The sequence below is a fragment of the Scyliorhinus torazame genome, chromosome 21, assembly GCF_047496885.1.
Source record: "Scyliorhinus torazame isolate Kashiwa2021f chromosome 21, sScyTor2.1, whole genome shotgun sequence".
NCBI classification, from domain to species: Eukaryota; Metazoa; Chordata; class Chondrichthyes; order Carcharhiniformes; family Scyliorhinidae; genus Scyliorhinus; species Scyliorhinus torazame.
Genome location: NC_092727.1, coordinates 35,227,376 through 35,253,834, shown reverse-complemented (window position 1 = coordinate 35,253,834; position 26,459 = coordinate 35,227,376). Strand labels below are relative to the sequence as shown.

Here is a 26,459-nt window from a genome sequence, read left to right as displayed (position 1 = left end):
CCAGTTTCTGCCAGGCTGAGCCGATCAAAATCACATCTCGCCCTTTCATGAGATACTCTCGACTGTTATAAGCCAACTAATAATGGGAAGATCTCTAATTGCTATATCTATATTAGTGATACCGTGAATATACTGGGGAAGTCTTCTCTCGCAAATCCCTGTTCACCATGTACAAGGCACATGTCAAGAATGTGATGGAATGCTCTTCACGTGCCTGGCCGGATACAGTCCCAGCAACAAGTAAGAAGACACCATCCAGAATAAAGAAGTCTGTTTGATCAGCACCCCATCACCACCTTAAATCTCGCTCCCTTCATACCAGTGCACATTGGCAGCAGGATGTGCCATCTACAATTGGCACTGCAGCAACTCGCCAGGGAGCACCTTCAGCAGCACCTTCGAAACCCGCACTCTTTACCATCTAGAAGGACAAGAACAAGCAGATGCATGGGCATGCCACCACCCGCGAGGTCCCCTCCGCGTTACTCACCCTGCTCAATAAGAACTATATTGACATTCCTTCATTGTCACTGAATCAAAACTCTGGACCTCCCTCCCTAACAGCACTGTGGATGGACCCACTCCACTACTGCCATGGTTGAAGATGGTGGACCACCACCACCTTCTCAAGGGCAATAAGGGATGGGCAAATAATGCCTGTGATGCCCGCATTCCAAGAATTAATTTACATTTTTTTTATACCTTGCTTGCAACTTTCCTAAAAATAGCAACTTGAGAGATCCTTCCGCAAGGTGAGTGACACTTTAAGTATCAGTTATTAATTGTGAATAAAATATTCTTACATAACCATTCAATTTATAAAATATCAATGAGAATAATGAATTTCCCTGTGAAATTTATAAACAAGTTGAAAATTGTTTTGTTGAACGGTAATCCAGCAAATCTGACTGCAACCAATAGAACTTTTATATACAGTGACTTGACCAGTACCAGATGCATAAAATACTGGAACAGATGATTATAGCATGACTTTAAGAGCTAAACTACGGCTCCAAGCTCAATGTCTCACAGAGACGTGTCTCCAGACTCTGCCACATTTATATGCTGCAACACCACAAAACAAAATATTTGAAAGTTACAAGTCTATGAAAGATTGTGATGATTCATGGGAGGCAAAAACGTGGTTACTTACACAGCTCACATTTGAGTCCATATTCCCTTGCAATATTATTGATTCGGATGAGGGGAGTGTTACCAATTTTATAAAGGACATTAGGCAAGATCTCGGGTGAATCCTTTCTGCAAATGAACATCGTATACATTTTAACATTATGTTATAATAGAGTCTTAAAGAATCTGAACTGCCTTTAAAGGTATTACCTGTACAGGCTAGAACTAAGGGACACAGTTTAAAGTGGGGTTTCCCATTTAAAACTGAGATCAGGTGAATTAGACCGGAATTCTTCAACCGTTCACTGGCGGCGGAATTCCCTGGCCCTGCTGGCAGCGCACTCCTGCCCATGCGTTCTCCGGCAGCGTGGGGTGGCTTCAATGGGAATTCCCGTTGACAAACGACGGGAGTAGAGAACACTGCCGCCAGCGAACAGCATGGCCCATCCTTGGTAGGAGTGGGGCAAGCTCGCTTCGGAGAATCCAGCCCTAAGTCTTTGGAATTCTCTTCCCCGGAGTACAGTAGAGGCTGAGCCATTGATGGGGTTAGATTTATGAGCAGCAACAGAGGGCTGGATTCTCTGCTGCCCGCTGCGGGTAGCGAAGTTTGCGATGCGGCGGAGAATCCAGTGTTGGGCGCTAATCCTGTTCTAAAGCTCCAGTCCCCGGTTAGTGTCAGGACCGAGTTCATGCCTCACGCCAACAGGAGGACGCAAATCGGGCATCATCAACGGGGCAGATACCATGGCCAGAACTCTCCGATCCCGCGGCCAAGCTATGACGTCGGTGTCAAAAGCGGCGCGTGCGATTCCGGCGTCAACGGGCATCCAGGCCCAGGTCCTCACCCCTTCCTAGGGGGCTGGTACGGCGCCAGAGTGGTGTCCGCTGCATCGGCACTCAAAAGCTGCGCATGCGCACCACAGCCACGCAAGTCCACGCAGGCACGCCACGGCCAGCACGAGTTTGCGCATGCATGTGGGTTCCCATCTCCGCGCCAGGCCCCAGGCAATACGATGGAGCCCAACAGGGGCCCGGCGCGGAATTGGCCCGCCCGCCGATCGGTAGACCCTCATCGCAGGCCAGGCCACCGTGGAGGCCCCCCCAGAGTCGGATCCCCCCGCCCCTCCACCTGGACAGTCCCCACAGCCAGAACTCTGAGATCCCGCTGGGTGAGACCATACATAACCCATGCCGGTGGGACTTGGCCGAACTCGGCGGGCACTCGGCCCGTCGAGGTGCAGAGAATCGCCGGGGGGGGCTTTCAATGGCCCCCGATCGGCGCGGTGGCGATCCCACGGGCACCCGAGAATAGGCACCGGAGAAGCTGTGGGGTGGCGTCGGAGCGGCGTGGTGCTATATTCCCGCGACCTCCCAGCGATTCTCCAACCCAGCACGGATCGGAGAATCCCGGCCCATATTCTCCAGTCCTACATGATTCTCCGGACCTCTGCGCCGGGAATCACATGGGTGAAAATGAATGTAGGTCTGGACAAACGTGGCCCTGACATGGTGGACCAAGTGGTTAGCTCTTTAAGATTCAGGAAGCCCCCCAGAAATGAGACCACTGTCAGGATGCCTCCTAGAAAAGAGAAACCTGTCAAGAAGCCACCAGAAATGAAACACCTGACAGGAAGCCTCCCAGAAATGAGACCTCTGTCAGGAAGCCCCCCCAGAAAATAGAAAACTTTCTGGAAGCTAGAGAGCAGTCCAGCCGGAGGCAGATTGATCCTAATGTTTGCAAACTTCAACCACTTCAAAGAGGGTTAAGTGCGTTCCAATCACCTCTTCACGCTCGAGTGATTGTGAAGTGCTCAGGTGGAAATTAACAGCATTTAACTCTTTTTGAAGTGGTTGATGTTTGTAAACATTGTGGTCAGAGCACTTCAGAGTTACTGAACCATTAAAGAAGATGAGTGAAGTAAGGTGCACAGCATTTTGTGTGGAAGCTGTCAATCACCGACCACTAAGGGAAATGAATGAATGGCTTGCAGCTCAAGGATCTGAGGGATTTAAGCATAGGTCACAATTTTCTCTTTCCAGGAATTGATAAGTGGTGTTTCCTCTGCCTGAGCCAGCGGGTGTGTTGACCAGGTGAAGGCTACCACAGTGGTTTTTTCACTGCCTCCATCTGGACTGCTCTCTAGCTTCCAGACATGTTTTGCTTTTCTGGGGGCTCCCTGGGGGATTCCCTTTATTTAGGGGATCTCTGGGGGTCACTTTCTTTCGGGGTCTCTGTGGGAGCCCTCTATTTAGGGGCCTCTGTGCAGGTCCCTATTTTTAGGGGGTCTCTGTGGGGGATTCCCCCATTTAGGGAGTCTCTGTGGGGGTGCCCTATTCAGAGGCTCATTGGGGTCCCCCTATTTAGTGGGTCTCTGCGAGGGTATCTTTATTTAGGGGGTCTTAGGGAGGGTTGCTGCAGTGGTCTTGGAGGCAGATTCTGGGATTGTGGGGAGAGAGGGTGGCACCCGGATGGACTTTGGGGGCAACACTCTTAAGAGGTTACCCCCTTGGCCCACATGAAGTCCAACACATCAGGGCCATGCTGGGAAATCCAAGGAGTAAATCCCGCCCATGTGATTCCCGGCTTCAGCAATCAGCAGTCAGCTCAAGTCAACCTGACTCAACAACCCAGTGGAAAGGTCAATCTAATTGAATCTTAAGTGAGCAAACAACACCAGCAGTTGCACTCAGGTCATTCATTTCGAATCCCGATCAAAATATTTGAATTTCCTACCCAGGAGCACTGTGTGTGGACCTTCACCACACAAATTAGACCTTCACCGCGCAGATTAAGGCAACTGTTCACCAACACTTTCTGATGGGAATCCAGGGCTGAGTGATAAATGTTTGCCTTGCCAGCGATTCACACATCTTGTGAACAAATTAATAAACGAAAATTAAATACCTCCCACGCACACCAGGGCAATTCTACAAATGAAAACTGCTTTAAGTTTTCAAAGTAAATGAGAAAGACAATGAATCATTGGTTGCAGGCAGCATTGTAGCACACTGGTTAGCACTGTGGCTTCACAGCGCCAGGGTCCCAGGTTCGATTCTGTGCGGAGTCTGCACGTTCTCCCCGTGACTGCGTGGGTTTCCTCCGGGTTCTCCGGTTTCCTCCTACAGTCCAGAGACGTGCAGGTTAGGTGGATTGTACATGCTAAATTGCCCTTGGTGTCCAAAAAGGTTAGCAGGGGGTTACTGGGTTACGGGGATAGGGTGGAAGTGATGGCTTTAACTGCGTCAGTGCAGACCCGATGGGCTGAATGGCCTCCTTCTGCACTCTATGTTCTATGTGCTATGTTGTGATACTGTAGCATTGGGAGGAATTATGTGGGGTGTTAGATACCCTGTGACCCACTGCGAAAAGGTTGAGGGGGAGGAATCTCGCCAAGAATGCCCTGTAACAATGCAAAGCCTTATTTCCCATTAACTGTCTGGAGGCAGGATTTTTATCCTTCTGGATTAAGAAGTCCAGCCTCAAAGAGTTACAGGTCAGTCAGTCACCAGCAGCTTGCCTTGGCTCCAGGGTCAGAAATGTGAGCACTTGGTTCAGGTTTTGGACACATGTTCAAGTGTCTCACTCAGACCGAGCTGGCAGGCTCTGGTGAGGGTTGCAGGGTCTTTGGGGCCTGGGCTTTGAATGCTCATGATGAGGAAGGGCAAACTGCTGGGTGAGGACGAGTGGTTAAAATTGAGCAGTCCTCTGATGGGCCCAGGGAAACCAGCCAGCCTGGGTGCTTGATTCCTCCTGCTGCCAATTAAATATTGGTGGTCATGGGATTAAGCCTTTAAATGGACATTCTTTTCAAGCACTGGATTAAACGAGAACCCCAACTTTCCACCTCATTGGAGGATGCATTAAATCCAGCCCATCTGTTGATGAATACAAGCCACCCAGTCTAGACTCTTCTAGTTTATGTTTACCGGCCCTTTGATTAGATTACAATCAATTGTAATCAATTCAATATTTACTCTGTGGGCTCTGGCGATAATTCACCTTGCTGAGCAGTTACAGACAATAGATTACACACGTAATCAAAAGAATTAATTGAATAAGCAGAGAAATACACCAGAACAGTGAATGCTGTGTCCTTCATTTGCGTATTGATCTGAATACGTTGAATGTGTTTGGACTTTAATTATTCAAATAGAATCATCTTGTTAATCTCCAATTCTTGCACACAAAAATAAGTAGAGTAACTGAATAAGATTCCTCAAAAATGAGTTAATAAAGTAGTTGACTTTTTCAGACCCTTGGAAAGAAATGCCTCTCTTTATACAGCTTTAAATGACATGTGTCTTCTTGTTCTGATGCTACTTTTCCAAACCGTATGTTTTACTCACAACTTGTCTTGGCCGTGTGGAGATTTGGATGGTGGCGTCCCCAGACTCCAGGTGCAGCGCGATGGGAGGTCTGGCATCCTCCACTGCTTTGTCTGCATTTGGAATTCTTCCATTTCAGTGCTCTGTTCGGAGCTCATCCTGTCAATTGTAGGAAAAAAAATTGGGATGTTTTCCTGAGTACTTTTTATGCTTCAATGGTTCTGTCCAGTGTACAGTTCAATGATGCAAACTCGGAAATTGACATGCAGAATAGTCCCCAGTTCTACTTCCAGAGACGAGAGAGTTAGCTGCTAAGTCTGTTTGTATCTATTGATGTTCTATTTAAGAAGGATAAAACTCAGTCAGTGATCCCACTCTTGATCTGTATTCTATAATCTAATTGCTGGGAAGTGTGGGATAGATTATAATCCCCACTGACTGGGTATTAAACATTGTCTGTAAGTGAGCAGGCTGGGGTGAATCCTGTTATGGAGGATAGTGTCAGCAACAGAAACCTGCGGCGGGATTCACCATTCCTGTGACTGAGGGCTGGATTCTCCGTTTCAGTGGTTTTATGGGCGAGGCGTTTTCAGAACCCCAAAATGTATCATGGAGTTCAACCAACATCACCCTTTAATGTATTTGTTGCTTTTCCTAGCACACGGCTTGTTCCCTAGGTGTGGGATTACAATTATGAACACGTGGGTTTTTAAAAACAAAACAATGTTTATTCCCTGAACTCAACTTAACATCTCAAATAAACATTGGATCTCTTAACACCCCTTACTTCAAAGATAACTCTGAAAATATTGCAACAATAAATAATTCCTCAAAATGTTCCTTCAAACTTCCAAGAGACTTAACACCTATAAACAGAATCACATCAGGTTAAAGGCTTTACTATTATGAGTTTAAATCACCCAAATGATCCAGAGATAGTCTTTCATGGCAGAGGTCCAGCTCACTGCAAACACAGACACTCCCAAGCTCTTTTTAAACTGCAAAACTAAACTTTAAAATGGCTGACCTGACTTCAGTTCCACCCACTCTCTGACATCACTGTTTTCTTAAAGGTACATTGCTTAAACATCCATGTCTTAAAGGTATTCTCACATGACAGCAGCTAAGTGCCGGCTGAAACGGAGAATTCCTGGGCTTTTTACGATGCCACAATCAGCGCCGAACCCTCCCTGATTCTGGGATCGGTGAGGGGCCGGCAGTGGCTTTGAGTAAAACTCCTGGCTCCCGCATCAAAAACGGCCAGAGAATGGCCGGGTCTGTGGCCACAAATGTGTACGCGCCATAAAACATGGTGCCGGCTGTGGGTGGACCCGACCTGCCAAATATGACCCCACAGGTCACCCCCTGGCCATCTCCTGGCACTCCCCACCAGTCCTCCCAGCCCTCCGGGAAGCATCCGGCTGACTGCGGTGGTGATGGACGCAGTCCGCGGCCGCCACGCCGGGATCCCGACCGCTCAGGCCACACGTCAGCCGCGCGGTTGGGAACTCGGCCCATCGGGGGCGGAGCATCGGGGGAGGGACTTCCGATGATGTGCCACCGCCATTCCAATGGCATGCGCGGCGTGACGTGATGACGCCATTTTGGAGGGGATGGGGACTCGGAAACCGGCGTCAAAGCACATCGCCGCCCCCAATTTGGGCATCGAAAGGGATTCTCCACCCCATCGCCGATTACGATATCGGCGTCGGGCAACGGAGAATCCTGCCCAATGTGTTGACGCCAGGGCAGGATTCATGGACTTCCACAAGAACAAAACTGGCACCTGGACTGATTCAGCAAGTGTTAAGGCAATAGCACGGGCGCCACGTGGAACACAATCGATTCCAATGAGAAATGGCGTAGGATTCATGGGTTTGCGATTGGCACTCAGGAGGTTAAGAAGCTGCAGCTGCATATAGACACGTCACTCCTCACACACACCATCCCAGCCAACATGCTGGCAGCGAGGAGAGCGGCTCTGAGATTTACGGACGCCGCACCAGATATCCTCCTGGACGCTGTGGAGGAGAGGCGGGCACCCACTACCCTGGCCCAGGAAGAACGCTACAAACCACCACTCTATGCCATGCCTGGGGGCATGTGGCAGAGGTGGTCAGCACCACCACAAACACCATCTGGACCAGCCAGCAGTGCCGGAAGAAACTGCACGACCTCCTCAGGGCGGCCAGGGTGAATAGGCGGCACTGTGTCCTGGCACCAACCCTTAGCCCATACACCCATTACCCCACCACCCTTCCCACCGGGAGGGTGACTGACCCCCCACCCTGCACCACATGCCAGCACCCATACCGGCCGCTATGGCTGGGTGTGCTGGCCATTGAAGCCACCAGCTACGCACCCCCCTGGGCTGCATGCGCCGGACAATCTAACACTATGCGTTATCTGTTTCCTGCCACCCCAGCCCTCTCCAGGAGAAGGCCTCCCATAACTGCAGGGAGCGGGACAATACTGGAGGGGAGGGCCGCCGACCTGCGACCCCTCACCATGGTAGAGCATCTCTGGATTTGGCGGCAGTCCGGAGGAAAGGGAAGTCGTCGGGGTGGAGATCAGCTGGGGGCGAGGAAATGAGACCCTGCTGAGCTAGAGTTCCTTGTGCCACATGTGTCAACCTAACCACCCCCCCCCACACCACCATCACCACCACACCACCCCCACCACACTCCCATGAGTCTTGTCTTGTGCCTTGCAGGAGTTTCTGGTGATGGGGTGGGTCCGTTTGGTGTCCTCCGACCCCAGCCACAGCCAGTGCCACAGCCCGAACCCCCCCCCCCCCCCGTGTGCCGAGCAGCGATGACAACACAGACACGGAGGGGACCCATGTGCCTGAGATCCAGGAAACCCTGGCGAGGATGACCCTGACTTTCCGTCACAGCTGTCTCCAACACTCTCCAGCATCCCAGAGGCACTCACCTCAGTTGGGCACTTTAGTGAAGAGGCTCCTGGGACAGTCTCTGGTGTTCACCATACAGATGCTCTGGTTAATCAGGTGTAGGTAGGCACTCCCAACGGGGCCGACAGTCGGAGGGCAGGCCGATCCCAGGAACTAGTTGCCGTCCAGATGGATTTTGGGCTTCTGGAACGGACAGTTCCATCCATGTGGCGATGCTGTCGCAGAGCCAGGGATTACACGAAGGGTTATTGGCGAGCATTCAGCATTTGCAGGCACAAGTTGTGGAATCCAATCGTGTGCAGGAGCGGGGGGTGGTGCCAACCATGCGTGCCACCCAGGCCAAAACTGTATGAGTGGCGCCTGCGGTGGTGGCCTTGGGAGGGGCATGGGTTTTGACTATGGATCAGCATGTCCAAGTCCTGGGGCAATCTGTGCAGGGCACAGTATAGTGATAGCAGCTCGGGCATGACTCGTTAGATATTTGTTCACATGAAAATGACGGCACGGTAGCATTGTGGATAGCACAAATGCTTCACAGCTCCAGGGTCCCAGGTTCAATTCCGGCTTGGGTCACTGTCTGTGCGGAGTCTGCACATCCTCCCCGTGTGTGCGTGGGTTTCCTGCGAGTACTCCGGTTTCCTCCTACAGTCCAAAGATGTGCAGGTTAGGTGGATTGGCCATGATAAATTGCCCATAGTGTCCAAAAATTGCCCTTAGTGTTGGGTGGGGTTACTGGGTTATGGGGATAGGGTGGAGGTGTTGACCTTGGGTAGGGTGATCTTTCTAAGAGCCGGTGCAGACTCGATGGGCCGAATGGCCTCCTTCTGCACTGTAAATTCTATGATTCTATGATAAACACGCTGTTACAATTTGCCTCGGGGCTCTGTTCGAAGGGTGTGAGCAGTGGGCTGGTCAGGGCTGGCCAGAGAGCGGGTGCGGGGGCGGCGGGCGAAGGGGGCACGCCGAATGAGCAGACATTGTGGGTGGGCTGCGCTATCCCCGCCCAACAACCCACCCCCGCCACCCCAGGGATCTGATGGGATCATGTATTGGAATAGCCAGCTCACCTGCAGGGATCACCCAGGTGGACAGTGGGAAGTGCTGCTGGCAGGAATCAGATTTGATGAACGATGTGGAGCACCAGAGCTCATTGCAGAGCAGGTTGTCATCATCGTACATTCCATGGACCAGACCCACTGTTATGGCCAATCCAGGGCCCAGACCCCCACAGTGCGGCAGGTATGTATCATGGAAGAGGCTGCAGAGAGGGGGATGGCCAGGAGGGAGGGGGTGTGGGTGTGGCAGTGGGACGCGGCATCTGAACCCCTGGCCAGTTCCCCCCCCCCCCCCCCACCTCCTGTCGGTATACCTGGAGGTGGTCAGTGCGTCCTGTGCTCATTGGCCTGGATGCACACGTTGTGAGGACTGCCATGCCTGCCTGAGCCCCCTGTCACCCATTCTCACCCTTCCCTGTATGCTCCTCATTGGACAAGGCCTGGCATTCATTCTCCTCCTCCAGCATGTCGCCCCTCTGCTGCGCGATGTTGTGGAGGACGCAGCAGGCCGCCACGCTGTGGGCGACCTTCCTAGCGCCATACTGGAGGACCCCTCCAGAGCGGTCCAGGCACCCGTACTGCATCTTCAGGATGTCGAAGCACCACTCGATCACGCCCAGGTCGCTGCATAGCTGTCATTGTAGTGGGTCTCCGCATTTGTCTGTGGCATTCATATAGGGGTCATCAGCCACGACTGCAGTGGATAACCCCTGTCCCCCAGCCAGGGCAGCGCCTCGAAGAGGCCGGGAATCATCGAGTGTGCCAGGATGAAGGTATTGTGTTCACTGTCCGGGTACCAGACGTGCATGATGCGCATCTGATGGTCACATATCAGCTGCACGTTCATCGATTGGGACCCCTTTCGGCTTGTGTAGAGCGACCTGTCATCTGCATTTGCTCGTAGGGTGATATGAATCTCGTTCATCACACCTTTGAACCGGGGCATGTTGGTGATGGTGGTGAACCCCACTGCCCGGGCATCCTGGTGGGCTCGGTCCACATTGAAATGGATGTATTGTTACGACCGGGCATATAGGGCCTCCTTGATGGCGCGGGTACACCTGTGCACTGAGCTCTGTGAGATCCCGGCCAGGTTCTTACTTGGTGCCTGGAAGGACTCCATGGCGTAAACGTTCAGGGCGACTGTCACCCTGATGGCAATCGGGATTGGGTGTCCTGCCTCATTCCTCCACAGTGCCAGGTGTGCCATGATCTGGCCGGTGTGTCGCACCGTCCCACGGTTCAGACAGAGTCTTCGATGGCATGCCCGGTCCGGGAGATCCTCGAATGACAGGCTCTGCCGATACACACGAGGCCTCATGCGGCGCCTCCTACACACCACCTCCTGCTCCTCCTCCTCCTCGATGGACTGTTGGGCGGACGGGTCTCCATCCTGAGAGGCTGCCGCCTATTCCGCTGCTGCAGCTTCCTCCTCCTCAAGCAGCTCCGGCTCGTAGAGCCACAGTTCATCCCCCAGGGCTGCGGTGAATAGGAGGAAGGCCTGTATTGCTGCCTGTATTCCAATATTCATTGTCTGCAGGGGTTGAAAGGCTGGCACAGGGGTTAGCATAGTGCGTACTCCCATGCCCAACGAGATTCAATGGGCTACACGGTGCCCCGGTTGTGATTGTGGGCTCTGCCCCGACATGTTCCCAACCCCCTCCTCTCCGCACCACGGCTCTTTTGGTGACCGTAACCATGGTGGTTCCTGGCCCTGGCACCTGTCCATGCTGCCCGGGTACAGTCGGCTGGCACTGCCATTGCCAATGGTATGCTCCACAGCACCTGTCCTGCACCCCCATATGGGCTACAGTGGGCATTGCCACAAGATTCACTACTAGCAGGTGGTGGCCGGTTGGGGGGTATGCCGGAGGGTGGGGTGCAGGGGTGGTAGGGTGGGGGCTAGGGTTTGGGTGTGGGGGCTTGGGTGCGGGGTGTCGAGATGGAGCCTGGGGTGCGGGGGATGGTTGCTGGTGTGCGGGGCTGGGGGCACCCATATGGCCAACGTCACTCTGCAAAACCAGGGACCAAGGTGGCTGGTCAGTGGGGTGCGCAGCAAGATGGATGACTTGCAGGCCACGGCAATGGCGGTCCATGCCTGGACACTGTCCTAGTCCCATGGGGGGGGGGGGGTGGGGGGTCACCCTGACCACACTGCCCATTCCCCCATCACCTACCCCACCCGGCCCTGGCAGTGCCACCCCCCACCCCCGCCAGCCCGGCCAGTTAATGGCCCGCAGTCCACGGTCGTGCCTCTCAGTGTCCTACCTGCTCTCTCAGTACAGGAAGGGATGTGCTGAGCTCCTCAGTTCAGGAAGGGATCAGGATGCCATTTTTAAATGGCGCCCCGATCTCACGACCCCCCCTACGGATACCTAACAAACCAACTCGCCTGCTAGTTTGGCAGTGCCACCTGGGCAGTGCCAGGATGCCATCCTGCCCGGAGGCCGACCACTCAGGTGTCTCCGATCGTAGGATCATAGAATTATAGAATTTACAGCGCAGAATGTGGCCATTTGGCCCATTGAGTCTGCACCGGCCCTTGGAAAGAGCACCCTACCCAAGCCCACACCTCCACCCTATCCCCATAACCCAGTAATCTCACCTATCCTTTTTGAACAATAAGGGCAATTTAGCACGGCCAATCCACCAAACCTGCACATCTTTGGACTGTGGAAGGACACCGGAGCATCTGGAGGAAACCCACGCACACACTGGGAGAAAGTGCAAACTCCGCACAGACAGTGACCCAACCTGGGAATTGAACCTGGGACCCTGGAGCTGTGAAGTGACAATGCTGACCACTCTGCTACCGTGATCGCCCAGGAGACCCTGCCCTCCAGGTACAGTTCCACCTGGTTCCCGTATGTGGGGACCAGTACTGAACGATGCCTGGCTGGGGTCTCTTCGGCAAGGCCGCTAGATGCCGGGTCTCCGTCAATCCGGGAAATATGCGGCTGGGAGGCTGGACGGCATTGGTGCGGTGCTCCTCCAGAAGGATGACTCCTCGTCCTGGTATCCAGTGGCCGATGCGTAAGGGCCATGACTCCCACTGAGCAGAGGTATGATCAGATAGAGAAAGAGTGCCTGGGCCTCCTCACCGGTATTGTAAAGTTCCATGATTACATCTACGGTCTACCAACCTTCACAGTAGAAACTGACAACAGATCCCTAGTCCATATCATTCACAAGGACATGAATGACATGACGCCCAGGCTTTAGCGCATTCTCCTTCGACTCCGCAGGTATGATTTCGAATTGGTTTACACACCAGGCAAGGAGCTAGTCATTGCGGATGCCCTGTCTCACGCCATCACCTCGCCCTGTGAACAGGTCGACTTCATCCGCCAAATTGAGGCACAGGTGCAACTGTGTGCCAGCAACCTCCCGGCCTCAGACGAACGAGTCGTCAACATTCGAGAAGAGACTGCCAAGGACCCTCTTCTGCAGCGGGTCATACATCACCTTTCAAATGATTGGCAGAAAGGGCAATGCCCCCAGTTCTTTAATGTCAAGGATGACCTAACAGTTGTCGAGGGATCGTATCGTTATTCCTCGCAGCCTCCAGAGCTTAGTGCTAAAACAGATCCACGAGGGACACCTCGGTATCGAGAAATGCCGGCGCAGGGCCCCGCAGGCTGTCTATTGGCCTGGCATCAACGAGGACATATCCAACACGGTCCTCAATTGTGCGACCTGCCAGCGTTTCCAGCCTGCTCAGCCCAAAGAAACACTCCAGCAACACGAGATTGTGACCTCTCCGTGGTCTAAGGTGGGAATCGACTTTTTTCACGCCAATGGGCGTGACTACATGCTTATAATTGACTACTTCTCGCGTTACCCCGAAGTGGTGAAACTGTCCGACCCCACATCAAAAACTGTCATCAAGGCCTGCAAGGAGACATTTGCCAGGCATCGTATTCCGCTCACGGTCATGAGCGACAACGGTCCCTGCTTCTGCAGTCAAGAGTGGTCCAACTTCGCGAAGCTATACCAGTTCAAGCACATTACCTCAAGCCCGCGTAACCCGCAATCTAACGGGAAGGTCGAGAAGGGGGTCCATATCGTGAAGCAACTGCTCTGCAAGGCTGTGGACTCAGCTTCTGACTTTAACCTTGCGCTCCTGGCATACAGGGCAACCCCTCTGTCCACCGGTATGTCTCCGGCACAACTCCTTATGAATCGTGACCTGCGGACGACTGTTCCGGCCATTCATTTACCTGACCTGGATCGCCTCCCAGTGCTGCAAAAGGTGCAGCAACTCAGAAACCGGCAAAAGCTGACGTACAAAGCTCATGCTGCTGATTTGCCTGTGCTCACTCTGGAAGATGCTGTTCGCATCATGTTGCCTGGTGGCGGCTGGTCAGCTCCAGTTGTTGTTGTTCAACAGGCTGCTCCCAGGTCGTTTGTGGTTCGCATGGCTGATGGATCCATTGTCAGGCGCAACAGAAGGGCACTGTGCAAACTTGCCTGCCCACCACCGGATCTCACGTTCCTTTCCCGTTATGCCTTTTCCGGACACCTCGCTCCACAAGGCCACCAATCTGGCTACAATCCCGCCTGTCAAGGCGCCGTCGTCCCCACCTCCACTTCTCAGGCGATCAACAAGGATCCAACGCCAGCCCCAGAGATTGGACTTATAAATATTTCCTTTGTACATATTGTTCTGTATCTGCACGCTAGACACCTTACATGTACATATGCATTAACTTGCCATTTGCTGTAAATTGTTATATCTGTAAATATGTCGTATATGCTCTAAGAACATAGAACATAGATCATAGAAAAATACAGCACAGAACAGGCCCTTCGGCCCACGATGTTGTGCCGAACCTTTGTCCTAGATTAATTATAGATTATCATTGAATTTACAGTGCAGAAGGAGGCCAATCGGCCCATTGAGTCTGCACCGGCTCTTGGAAAGAGCACCCTACCCAAAGTCAACACCTCCACCCAACACGAAGGCCATTTTGGACACTAAAGGCAATTTATCATGGCCAATCCACCTAGCCTGCACATCTTTGGACTGTGGGAGGAAACCGGAGCACCCGGAGGAAACCCACGCAGACACGGGGAGGATGTGCAGTCTCCGCACAGACAGTGACCCAAGCCGGAATCGAACCTGGGACCCTGGAGCTGTGAGGCAATTGTGCTATCCACAATGCTACCATGCTGCCCTTAAGAACAAATAAATCTACACTATATCATTTTACCATAATCCATGTACCTATCCAATAGCTGCTTGAAGGTCCCTAATGTTTCCGACTCAACTACTTCCACAGGCAGTGCAATCCATGCCCCCACTACTCTCTGGATAAAGAACCTACCTCTGACATCCCCCCTATATCTTCCACCATTCACCTTAAATTTATGTCCCCTTGTAATGGTTTGTTCCACCCGGGGAAAAAGTCTCTGACTGTCTACTCTATCTATTCCCCTGATCATCTTATAAACCTCTATCAAGTCACCCCTCATCCTTCTCCGTTCTAATGAGAAAAGGCCTAGCACCCTCAACCTTTCCTCGTAAGACCTACTCTCCATTCCAGGCAACATCCTGGTAAATCTCCTTTGCACCTTTTCCAAAGCTTCCACATCCTTCCTAAAATGAGGTGACCAGAACTGTACACAGCACTCCAAATGTGGCCTTACCAAAGTTTTGTACAGCTGCATCATCACCTCAAGTCTCTTAAATTCAATCCCTCTGTTAATGAACGCTAGCACACCATAGGCCTTCTTCACAGCTCTTTCCACTTGAGTGGCAACTTTCAAAGATGTATGAACATAGACCCCAAGATCTCTCTGCTCCTCCAAATTGCCAAGAACTCTACCGTTAACCCTGTATTCCGCATTCATATTTGTCCTTCCAAAATGGACAACCTCACACTTTTCAGGGTTAAACTCCATCTGCCACTTCTCAGCCAGCTCTGCATCCTATCTATGTCTCTTTGCAGCCGACAACAGCCCTCCTTACTATCCACAACTCCACCAATCTTCGTATCATCTGCAAATTTACTGACCCACCCTTCAACTCCCTCATCCAAGTCATTAATGAAAATCACAAACAGCAGAGGACCCAGAACTGATCCCTACGGTACGCCACTGGTAACTGGTAACTCTAAGCAATCGACACATTTTTTTTTTAAAAAGGGGGGATGTTATAATATGCACCCATGCACATCATGAGGTAAAAACAGGCAGTGACAGACACCCAGGTTAGCCAATCTCATACAGGACAGAACACAACCAATCACCAGACAGAACACCAGAGGGGGGCTTCCAACTATAAAACAGACGAGGCATCAGCACTCCGCCTCTTTCCACTGGTGACAACTGTAGTGACAGTCAGGGTGCATATATCAGTCAGCACTTTCTACACGTGGATCAGAGCTAGTCTCGTCTAGTACGTTAGAGTTAGAACACTTAGAGTAGTAGAGTGTCAACTCACAGCCAGCTGTGTGCGTTGTCACAGAAGTTCAATAAATAGTATTGAACCAACGCCTACGTTTGGTGTATGCTTTACCGTTCGTCTGCATCCTATTGCAGTCCGTGTTACCCCAGGGTGAATAACACGGCAAACGCTTTTTTGCCCAGAATCTGGTCCTACACTGGTGAGATTTCTGGAACAGCATTTTGAATAACAAATAACATTTCCAAATTAATTCTCCAGCTATCAAGCGGCCCAATTTCTGCTGCATACTTGCAAAATGAGCTCCGAATGAAGCAACGTGAGGAAACAAATAACGCATTTGGAAAACTATCCTCCACTATTCTGTTCTTTCTAGATCATTGGCAGACCTTCGATTAGATTTTAAAAAGCCTTGAAATGTAACTCATGAGATTAGCTGTTCCCCTCCCATAATGAAAAATACCCTCTGACAGCATGATACAATTTGATGCTTCATTTTGCCACGCCTTATTCCCCGCAAGTTGATATTTCCCCATGAAATGAATTCTGACACCGATTGATGATTTTAGCCTGAGAACAACAACAGCACAACAATTGCATTCATTTATCTCACAGACAGTCCCAAAAACAATCGCCTTTTCAAGTTTCTGATTGATCAGCATTCTCACATCAGCCAAACAAATGCCACAACCAATGCAGAGATATTCCCTCTTTAAAAAATAATTAATTTGCTATTTTCTCTGCTAAAAGTCCTAGTTGTTGGCATTTTTGTTTTAAATGTAGTTACGAAGAAATAGATGAGAGAAATCTTGTTCGCTCAAACCATACCTGCAGAGTATCAGTGTCAAATTCTGAAGTGTTCCTTCTGAAAAATAAAACAGTTACAGGGAAGTACGAAATGCTTCGGAAAGGCACTGGCAGTGAGGGAGACCTCAGTGACTATCTTCAGATTTATGGCTTGTAAACCCTCCTACTTTTTGTTGTCCCTATTATGAATAATTTGGCACAAGCAGCAGAACCTGATTTTGCAACCTGCTTTTCCACAGTTTGTAAATTCTTTGTAGACAAAATAACTGATAAGGAGTACTTGAGAAGATTCTGAACGCTAATCTAACGGGAGAAGCACTAAGTGCGGAAGTGAGCACGATTTGCTGGGTGATCCCCAGCGCGCCGGCGACCGGAATCGAATGTCAATTAGGGCCGGAAATGATTCCCCAAGGGCTTCACAGTGGAAATAGTTGGCCCGCCAGCTGATTCATCAGGACCATGCCTGGCAGCTCCCCGTTAACAAGGGGGACCAGCACATAAACGGCTCCATCCGAACACACTCCAGCCAGCCCACCGCCATGGCACCACGAAGACTTGCTCCATGTTTCGGTGATGCCGAGCTGGCTAAAGCTGAGACAGGACACCTATTTCCCCCAAGGGGGTCGGAGGATCAGCCACAGGGAATTGAGTGCTGCCTGGGAGGCTGTGGCAGTGGCCGTCAGTTCGGTCAGCGTGACCGGGAAGACTGCAGTCCAATGGAGGAAGAAGACCAACGACCTCCACCCGGCCGTAAGGGGGAGTTGACATCTTCCATGGCATCGGTCTCACCTGCCACCCCCCTGACCTGTCCCCTCCCTCTCCCCCCCTTCTGCAATCCCCCAAACCTCCCTGCCCCTCCCCTCAACAAGCTGACACCTCACACCACACCCCCAAACCCCCTCTCAGCATGATACCATGCCTGTGCCCCAGTACACCCTGGCACCCACCAGCACAACCCACCCATGCCCAGCAGCTGTGCTCACACAGGTCAGCAACCATAGACCACCCCCAACCCCCCACCCCCACTCCTGATGTATCAAGTGACCGGTTAACACTGCCCTCTTTTGTCCCCACAGGAGACGTTGGTACATAACAGGCAGGAAAGGGTCCAGACATCAGAGTCCTCAGCCCCTATGAGAAACCGGCCCTGGAGATAACAGCGATGACCAAGGATAGAGCGGTCACTGACAGGTTGTCCTGCACCACAGAGGTGAGAATCCACTGCCCCTTCACCCAGATAGCCTGTCTCAAATGAGTTGTTCATGTCAGACAAAATGATCCTTCCCTCGCACTAACCGCAAGCCCATTCTTTCGCAGGATCTCCATCGAATTGTGACGGCCATCTGGGTCCAACCACAACCCCCCCTGTCTTCTAGGAGAACACTTCAGAGGAGACCTCTGAGGATGCCACCATCAAGGTGTCACAGCTATCACCTCCACCTTCCACCAGCGCAGAGACACACACCTCGGTGGGTGACAGTAGTGGACAGGCTTCGGAGGCACAATCTGGTGAGCACTGCACAGGGAATCCATCACAGCACGGATACACATGTGTGCGGATGTTTGAGAGACCCAAGAAAGGTCCCCGCTCAGCCCCTGGAAAGACTCAGAGGCATAAAGGTTCAGGGTGACTGTCACATTGACGGACACAGGGACGGGTATCCTCCTCCATACCACTGCGATGCCAGGTACGCCACTATCTGGCACAGGTGGCACACCATGTCCCTGGTTAGCCAAATTCTTTGCCATCACAGGCGGTCTGGCATATCCTCGAAGGACAGGCTCTGACGGTACACACGTGGCCTGATGCGGCACCTCCTTCGCACCTCCTCCTTGGCCTGCTGGACGGCCGGCACTTGACCCTCACCATCGGCCCCTGCTCTTCTGGGGCGTGCTCCTCTTGTGCAGGGTCCTCCCGAGCAGGCCCTGTGCCTCCAGCCTCCGTGCATCTGCAACGAGGTAGATAGTGAACCTTGCTGATTGAACTCCGAAATTCATTCTCTCGAGGCGAAAAAAAGAGAAGACATGTTAGCAAGATGAGTATTCCCTTGCCCATCCAAATCCAACAAACTACATGGTGACCCTGAGGTGCAATTCAGCTCCACCCTCCACAAATCCACCCACCACCCGTCAGTCGTTCCCCCCCAATATGTTGCCTTCCACACTACACCCCTGTCCCCATTAGTGAGTGACACAAGGCCTGAGATGCCTTGTCAACCATCCATGTCAACAGGGGTACCGATGGCTACCGCAACCCATGTCAACAATCGGCTTTGCAGCCACTGTTCCGATTCCTCCAGTGGGGTCTACTGTTGTGGTGTCCTCTTTGGGTGGATCATGTGTTATCTCACCAGAAGGGTGGCACCTGGTTAAGGGTCAGAAATGGTCACCGTGTGCCACTAATCTCCTCCACGTGTAGAGGCTTGTGTGTGGGCAGGTCCTACAGAAGAGATGTGTGCATCTGCTGGGAGCATAGCTGCAGTGTGATGTGGGCCCCTGGTGTGACACACAGGTTGTGACAACCTGTCCGGGATAGGATGGATGGGAGCAGGGACGCCATGGACCGGAGGGGTTGGAGACAGCTGGTGGTGCTGCAGAGTGGGCTAGCTGATAGTGTCACTGTTGAGGCCTCTGCCCTAAGAGGGGCAGTGTGCCAGGGAGGGTGCACGATGCCACGGTGCAGGTGTCCTTTGTTTGGGGTGAGCTCTGCTACTCCCCTTCTATCCCATCTTCTGATGAGCGTACTGAGGAGTGGCAGCACCTGGTGGGCCACTGATTGAGCTTGGCCATGCCCATCCCGTTGATGGGTCAGCTGGGGTTTGAGATTTCCAGAGGGGTGGCCTGGGCGGGCTCCCAAATGACCAGAGGCTGTCTGAACATTTACAAGACACAGTGAGCAGTCAGCAGAGTGAGCAGCCAGGAGACTGTAACCTGTACCAAATGGGTACGTTTTAAAGAAATACTGCAGCAATGGCAACCTGAGCCAGCCCACCCATATCCCGAGGGGGGGGATACCCCAAATCCACAGAGCTATCACCAAGTCACTCGCCGCTACTACCCCCGGTAGCCATCTCCCTGTAAGTGCTACAATGTTTAACCGTTTTTCAAACTTTGTTTCCATCCTCTCTCCCCTCAGCCACCAGGCACCCAGTTCCCATTTGTAAATACCTGTAGTAAATCACGCCATGTGACTTCTGCCGGAGAGGGGAAGAGTATCGTAGTGGCCCAGAGCATACTGGGCCAAATGCACTAAATACATGCGAATTAATGTAAATGCTGGTTTTGTATGCCCTCGTTTTTGTCAACAGGGAGGGAATGGAGCAAGGCGCTCAATATGGCGCCAGGCATGGACCTCAGTTTTGGATGGACGCACGAGTCTCCACTTGATTGCAGTTCACGTTTGCATCATCTCGAGGCGGAGAGTTTAGCCCAGGATCTCAACTAGTTGGAAAAGGTTATTGGGCGGGATTCCCCGACCCCCCCCCCCCCCCCCCCCCCCCCGCCGGGTCGGAGAATCCCCGGGGGGTAGCGCTAATCCCGCCCTGCCACCCCGCCGCCAGCTGCCATATTCTCTGGCTCCGTTGTTTGGGCGGGGGCGGGACTCACGCCACGTCGGTCAGGGGCCGTTGGCAGCGGTGCCCCCGGCGATTCTTCGGGCCCCAAAGGGCCGAGCGGCCGTCCGTTTTTGGCCAGTCCCGCAGGCATGGGTTACGCATGGTCCCACAAGGCGGGGCCTGGCAGGTAAGTCGGTCCTCGGGGAGGCGCGGGGGAATTCGACCCTGGGGGTGGGCCCCCAAGGTGGCCTGGCCCGTGATCGGGGCCCACCGATCTGCGGGCGGGCCTGTTCCGTTGGGGCACTTCTCCCTTCCGCGCCGGCCCCTGTAGGGCTCTGCCATGGCCGGCGCGGAGAAGAGAACCCCCTGTGCATGTGGCAAAATACCGCGGCCGGTCGGCGCATGCACAGACTCACGCTGGTGATTCCGCGCATGCGCGGACTTGCGTAGTCCCTTTGCCGCCGGCTGGAGCGGCGCCAACAGCTCTGGCGTCCACATAGCCCCTGAGACAGGTGAGAATTCCTCACCTTGGCGGCCCATTGACGCCGGAGTCGTTGGCGCCGGTTCTCCCGCCGGCGTGGGGACTTAGTTCCCAGAAGGGAGAATCCCGGCCCAGGGCTTCTCCATTCCATTGTAATTATCTTTTTAACTACATTGTAAGCCTTAATTGCTTCCACTGAACATTATTCATTTATTCACTAATTATTGGGACTTTTAACTCAATAGTTGTGTTGCAGTAGCTTTCTCACCTTTGAGTCAGTCGGCTCTGGTGCAGTGCTGCCTTGGTGGTGTTGCCGTCTTTAGGTTGAAATCTTTAACCATCTCTCAGATGGACATAAAACATCCCATGGCACCGACGGAGAAGAGCTGATGAGTTCTCCCAGTGTTTTGGCCTGTACTTATTATTCTTCAGCCAACATCACTAACCCATCACTAACACTGATAATTAATTCATTATCTTATTGCTGTTGGTGGGATTTTCCTGTGTGCAAATTCATTGCAATGGCCGGAATTCTCTGGTTGTTGGGATTCTCTTCTCCCGCTGGCAGAGCACTCTGTGGTCGGTATCTCCAATTCCCAAAGAAGCTGGGATCTCATGTGAGGTTCGGAATGTTTAATGTTGATAATCCGAACCATTAGGCCCAAACACACGCACCTGACCTTAATTGACTGCCTAATTGCTTGCTTGCCCCCTATAATCAGGGACAGGTGGGTGTTGCAATGCAAAAAACATGGGGGAATGCCCCCAATGGACAGAGCGGACCCCTTCCCAAAAGTAGGTAACCCCCGCCTCCCCTTCCTTTCTGACTGCTGTTCACTGTCAAAGCTGCTGGGATGGCCATCTTCCTTCTGCCTTTTCCTATAGGTCAGAAAGTTGCGGCAGAGATCGAATGAGGCCCTTAGTTGGCTGCCTGATTCCTTGCCTGCCCCCTATAATCAGGGACAGGTTGAGAGAGAGTGAGGAGGCAGCGGGCTGGTCACCTGCTTTATTTTTGTGTTGCAAATCCAGACCACGCTTCTGAATGACCACCCTGGACTCATAAGAGAGGTAGAACCCGATGTGTGCCAGACCTTAACACTACAAAACCGTCTCACAGGCAAATGTAAAATCCAGCCCAGAGAATCGGAACATGGTTGCCACAGAAGCTGATCCTCTGCGAGAGCAGGTCAGCCATTTGCACTTCCAAACCTTTTCCATAGCCCCTGAAAATCCTTTTGTTCAGGTGCTTACCTGCAGGACTGATATACCATCAATTTACTGCGAGACTGTGAGAACGAGGGAACATAAGGCTTTATTATCCAGGAACTTGCCTGCCAGTGTCTGCTGTACAACTGAGTGCCGCCCACAGGTGGCTGGTCTATATATCGCCCCGGGGAGGGCGGAGCCAGAAGTGGAGCCCTCCGGGGTTCCAGTACAATACGTGGAAGTAGATCGTATTATCCTTTCCTGGTCATAGGTCACAGTACTATACAGATAGTTCACATTCAGGTGAATACGTTCACCACATTGTGCTTATCCAATTCTGCTTTGAAAGCTCGCATTGATTTTGCCTCCAGGCCACGCTCAGGCAGTGTATTATAGATTCTAATCCCTTGCTGCCTAAAAACAAATTCCTCATGACCTGTTGCTTTTATTGTCAATCATCTCAAATTGCTGCCTCAAATCTCCTTTCAACCTTCCCTTCTCTAAGAATAACAGTCTCAACCTGCCTTTAACCTTCAATGATCTGTGCACAGACACCCCCAGGTCTCTCTATGTCTGTACCCCCTGTAGAATTGCAACATTAATTCAGTTGTGTGTCATCTCGTTCTTCCGATCAAAATGAATCATTCACATTTCTCTGCATTAAATTTCATCCGCCACTTGTCTGTGTCCTTTGGAAGTCTATCATTATCCTCCTCACAGTTCACAATACTTTTGTATTCTGCATCATCGACAAATTTTGAATTTTCTGTTATTAAACAATGGATTTCAACAGTCTTAGAAGGAACAGTTAATCCCAGGCAAGCAATTATTGGTATAAAATGTTGATGGCTGTGAAGTGGGAAGATTCTGTAAAAGAATGATTGTAGTTCCAGACATAGCAGGATATTTTACAATGGACACGATTTGACGGAAAGGTTTCTAAGTGTGCAATCTAACCGAATTGTAACAGATTCCCGGGATGAGCTTGCTTATCCAGGTGATTCCCGGCACTCACAACACCAACAAACACCGCGCTATCTTTTGGGACTCTGGTTCAATACGGGCCTCAGCAGGGAACTCCCCGATGAAACGTAGTCTAATTTCCTGCTCTGAGGAACTCCGCTCGCCTGAACACTTCAGGGCAGGGAGCGATCGGGTGGCCATTTTTAAATACCAACCCGATCATTCAACCCCCCCTGGCAAAACCCCTGAACCCCTCAAAGTCTCCATTCACACATAAGGTGTCTTCAGGCCTCCCACCACACCCACGCCGGGCAACCCTGGGCCCGATCCCCAGCACAGGAAAAATGCCAGCCTGCTACCGCCAGACTAGTATGCTAGCAGTGACCCTGCCAGCTGTCAGTGCCACCTGTGAATTTTGGCAGTACCAGACTGGCACCTAGGAGGTATTGCCAGGGTGCCATGGTGTCAGGTTGGCAATTTCAGGGTGCCACCCTACCCAGAGGGCAAACATCTGGATGCCTCTATTAGACCCCCACTAGTTCCGTTACGTCTAGTCTTGTTTTTGGAGACCAGTACTGAACAGTGCTCGCCCATGGTCTCAAAGACAAAGGGGTTAGATCCCACACCTCGGTAGAGCGGGGGAATGCATAATAGAATGCGGCTAGCTATCTCACCCTAATATGCAGATTTGCTAAATAGTGATCTGCCCACATCGCGACGTCTTGCGAGATCGTGCTAGATCTCGCAAGGTGTGGCGAACTGGGTAGACCCTGGAAGAGGGATCTCCCGCTTCTACCGGTCATGTTGCACTGCCTTTCGGATGCACAATGGCCAGTAGAACGCGCCTCAGTGTGATTTTGGGCGGGTTTGGCTGGGTGTTTCCTGCCCGCTTTGTCGGTGAGATCCGTACTGCTATTTAACCACACTAAGGGCGCAATCTAACTGAATTGCAACAGAGTCCGGCGCCGAATGCTTTAGCCATTTGTTTCCTGCCACTCGCAATGCAGAGAAAGATCATGCTATCGAACAGGACTTCGTTGCAATCCGTGGCCTCAGCGCAGAACGCCGAGGCCGCACTTAGTCCCGTTTCCTGCACTGAGCTCCGCTCATTTTTAAATGGCGCCCCGATCTCTCGACCTCCCTGACGTGATCGCTGAACCACCCAGAATCCCCACTCACCTATAAGTGGGTCCTTGGGGCCCATCCCGCTGCATCCAACCTCACACGAGCAGGGAACACCTGGGCCCGAATCCTGTCAGCCTGGCAGTGCCACCTAGGTGCCCATTTGTGGAGACCAGTACTGAACTGCACTCGCCTAAGACCTCCGAATGAAGGGGTTAGATCAGGCAAGATAAATATTAGAGTGAGAATAGCTGCTCTTTCTAATGTACAGATTTGCCAAATACAGATCCCGCCCACAATGGGATCCAGATCGCGACAACTTGCGAGATTCCATTAGATCTTGCAAAGCTTGGCGAGCTGTGTAGATCCTGGAACGGGGACACAGCGTGGTTGGTAGATCGCACCCTTGGTGGGTCTTGGAAAGTTTCTCCCTGATCTAACCCACACGTTGAAATGTTTTCATCACTGGGGAGTGATGTGTTGGATGTTCTGGATCACAAACAGGTCACCAACACTGGAAGTGGTGCAACTCTATTTTATTATAAGGTTAACTATATTAACATACTTGAACTGTGGGTAAATGCAATACCAGCTTTAACTGTTGACCCTTGCCTAGTCCTAACCAGGTGATACACTCAGCACATGGTGAATGTCTGTGTTGCAGGCTGTGAGCTCTGTGCTCCGAGCTGGCTGCTACTAAAATGAGTGGGAACTCTCCTGTCCCCTGTCTTTATAGTGCGTGTGCTCTCACTGGTGATTGGCTGCGGTGTTGTGTATGCTGATTGGTCCCACAGCATTTCCATCAGTGTGTATGTGTGTGTGTCTGCACTATAATATACTGGTGTATATTATGACAGGGAGCCGAAGACGCCGACCAAACTGACTCCTCAGAGATCGGGCTGCCATTTTGAAAGGGTGCCCCAATCTCTAAATGAGCTTGAGCGCCCCCTGCACCCCTCACTCATGGGCAATGTCACCCCCACACACCTGGGCAGTACCCCGCTCTGTCCCAAGTGAGGACACCCCGCTCTGCGGTCGTAGAGGGCCCATCCTTTTCAGACCATTACACGCCCCCTTTAGGGCCCCCTCTCCTTTCAGGACCTCCACCCTTCACCCTCCCCAATCTTTTGCAAGCTCCTTCAAATCTGCTTTTCCCTCCTGCATCCTTCATAACCCCCCCCCCATTCCCCCCATTCATCGGAATGACCCCCCTCAAGCCCTGACCCATGACCATGTCACCCAGGCACCCTGTCAGCGCACTGAAGCTCACTTAACTATGCAAGTTTGGACCCTGCCCATTGTGAGCGGGATTCAGATCATGACACCCCACGAGATCTCGTTCGATCGTACAGGCCATCACGGCCGTGGGGAATCCGGAAGAGGCCTCTCACAGCATTTACCGCCCGTGTCTTGTCCTGATTCTGCCGGGATGCGGCCGGTAAATCGCGCCTAATGCACATTCTTTTCTGGCTAAAAGCAAATTACTGTGGATGATGGAATCTGCAACAAAAACAATAAATACTGGACAATCTCAGCAAGTCTGACAGCATCTGTGGAGAGAGAAGGGAGCTAACATCTCGAAACTGGATGACTCTTTCTCAAAGCTTGTCATTTGTGTCCATGTCACATATATGTTTGCCTGGGACCTTTTTTTATTCATTCATGGGATTTGGCTGTCGTTGGCTAGGCCAGCATTTATTGCCTGTTCCTAATTGCCCTTGAGAAGGTGGTGGTGAGCTGCCTTTTTGAATTGCTGCAGTTCATGTGGTGTAGGTACACCCACTGCGCTGTTAGTGAAGGGGTTCCAGGCAAATTAATTACTGTGAAATTCCTGGTATTTCTTTCTTCAAGGTGTGACTAGAATATCTCAAGTAAGTGAATGACTTCTGTCAGTTCCTTTTTGGATTCTCAAATTGGTAGGTTCTAGGGACAATAGTAGAGAATGGCAAATATTGGAATCATGCGCTGATGGTGTAAGCCTAAATCAATACTTTCTGTACTCAGCATGTATTTCTGCTGACACAGGAAGAGACATCGGTAGCAGTTTAAACTTGTTGAGATAAGAGAGAAAGCAGCATTCCAGGCAGCTGTAAAGGTTTATGGTTAACCACAATGCAAACTAAAGTAAGATTCAAGACAAAATAGATTAGACTGAGTCTAACGGATCTCGGAGAAGAGGCTAGGATGAATAGGGCAAAGTTAAACATTTACAGTGGTGTATACACATTCGAGGTCAAGAACGACGGGTGGGATTCTCTGTCGGCTGATGCTGGAATCGGGAAAGGCAATTGGGCGGAGAATCAGTTTTGACGCCAAAAGCGTGGCGGGTGCTGGTTTCACGCCAAAGCGCAATTCTCTGGTGCCTCGATAGCGGCATCAATGCGTTCCAGAACGCACGTACAGTAAACACTCTTGGCATATCATTAGCAGGCCGAAGACGGTACTCTCCGGAGCCTCCGCGATCCTCTGCCTCCACTGGGGCCAATTCACGATG

General features: G+C 51.8%; 1 protein-coding gene across 5 annotated transcripts in view; it reads right to left on the bottom strand.

Moving 5' to 3' along the window:
- LOC140398251 (cystathionine beta-synthase-like protein) overlaps positions 1 to 16,816 on the bottom strand; it is a 96,727-nt gene extending 79,911 nt beyond the window's left edge. For 2 of the 5 annotated variants that reach the window (XM_072486689.1, XM_072486690.1), the window contains exons 1-3: positions 16,661 to 16,815; positions 5,479 to 5,616; positions 1,154 to 1,260 (exon numbers count right to left, since the gene is read on the bottom strand). In XM_072486689.1, the coding sequence (XP_072342790.1) occupies positions 1,154 to 1,260; positions 5,479 to 5,615 (244 nt within the window). In that variant the 5' untranslated portion in view covers position 5,616; positions 16,661 to 16,815. Of the gene's footprint in view, positions 1 to 1,153; positions 1,261 to 5,478; positions 5,617 to 16,660 lie in introns of all 5 variants that reach the window. The other 3 variants (XM_072486692.1, XM_072486693.1, XM_072486691.1) reach the window with 2 other exon arrangements.
- Positions 16,817 to 26,459: the final 9,643 nt, after the last annotated feature.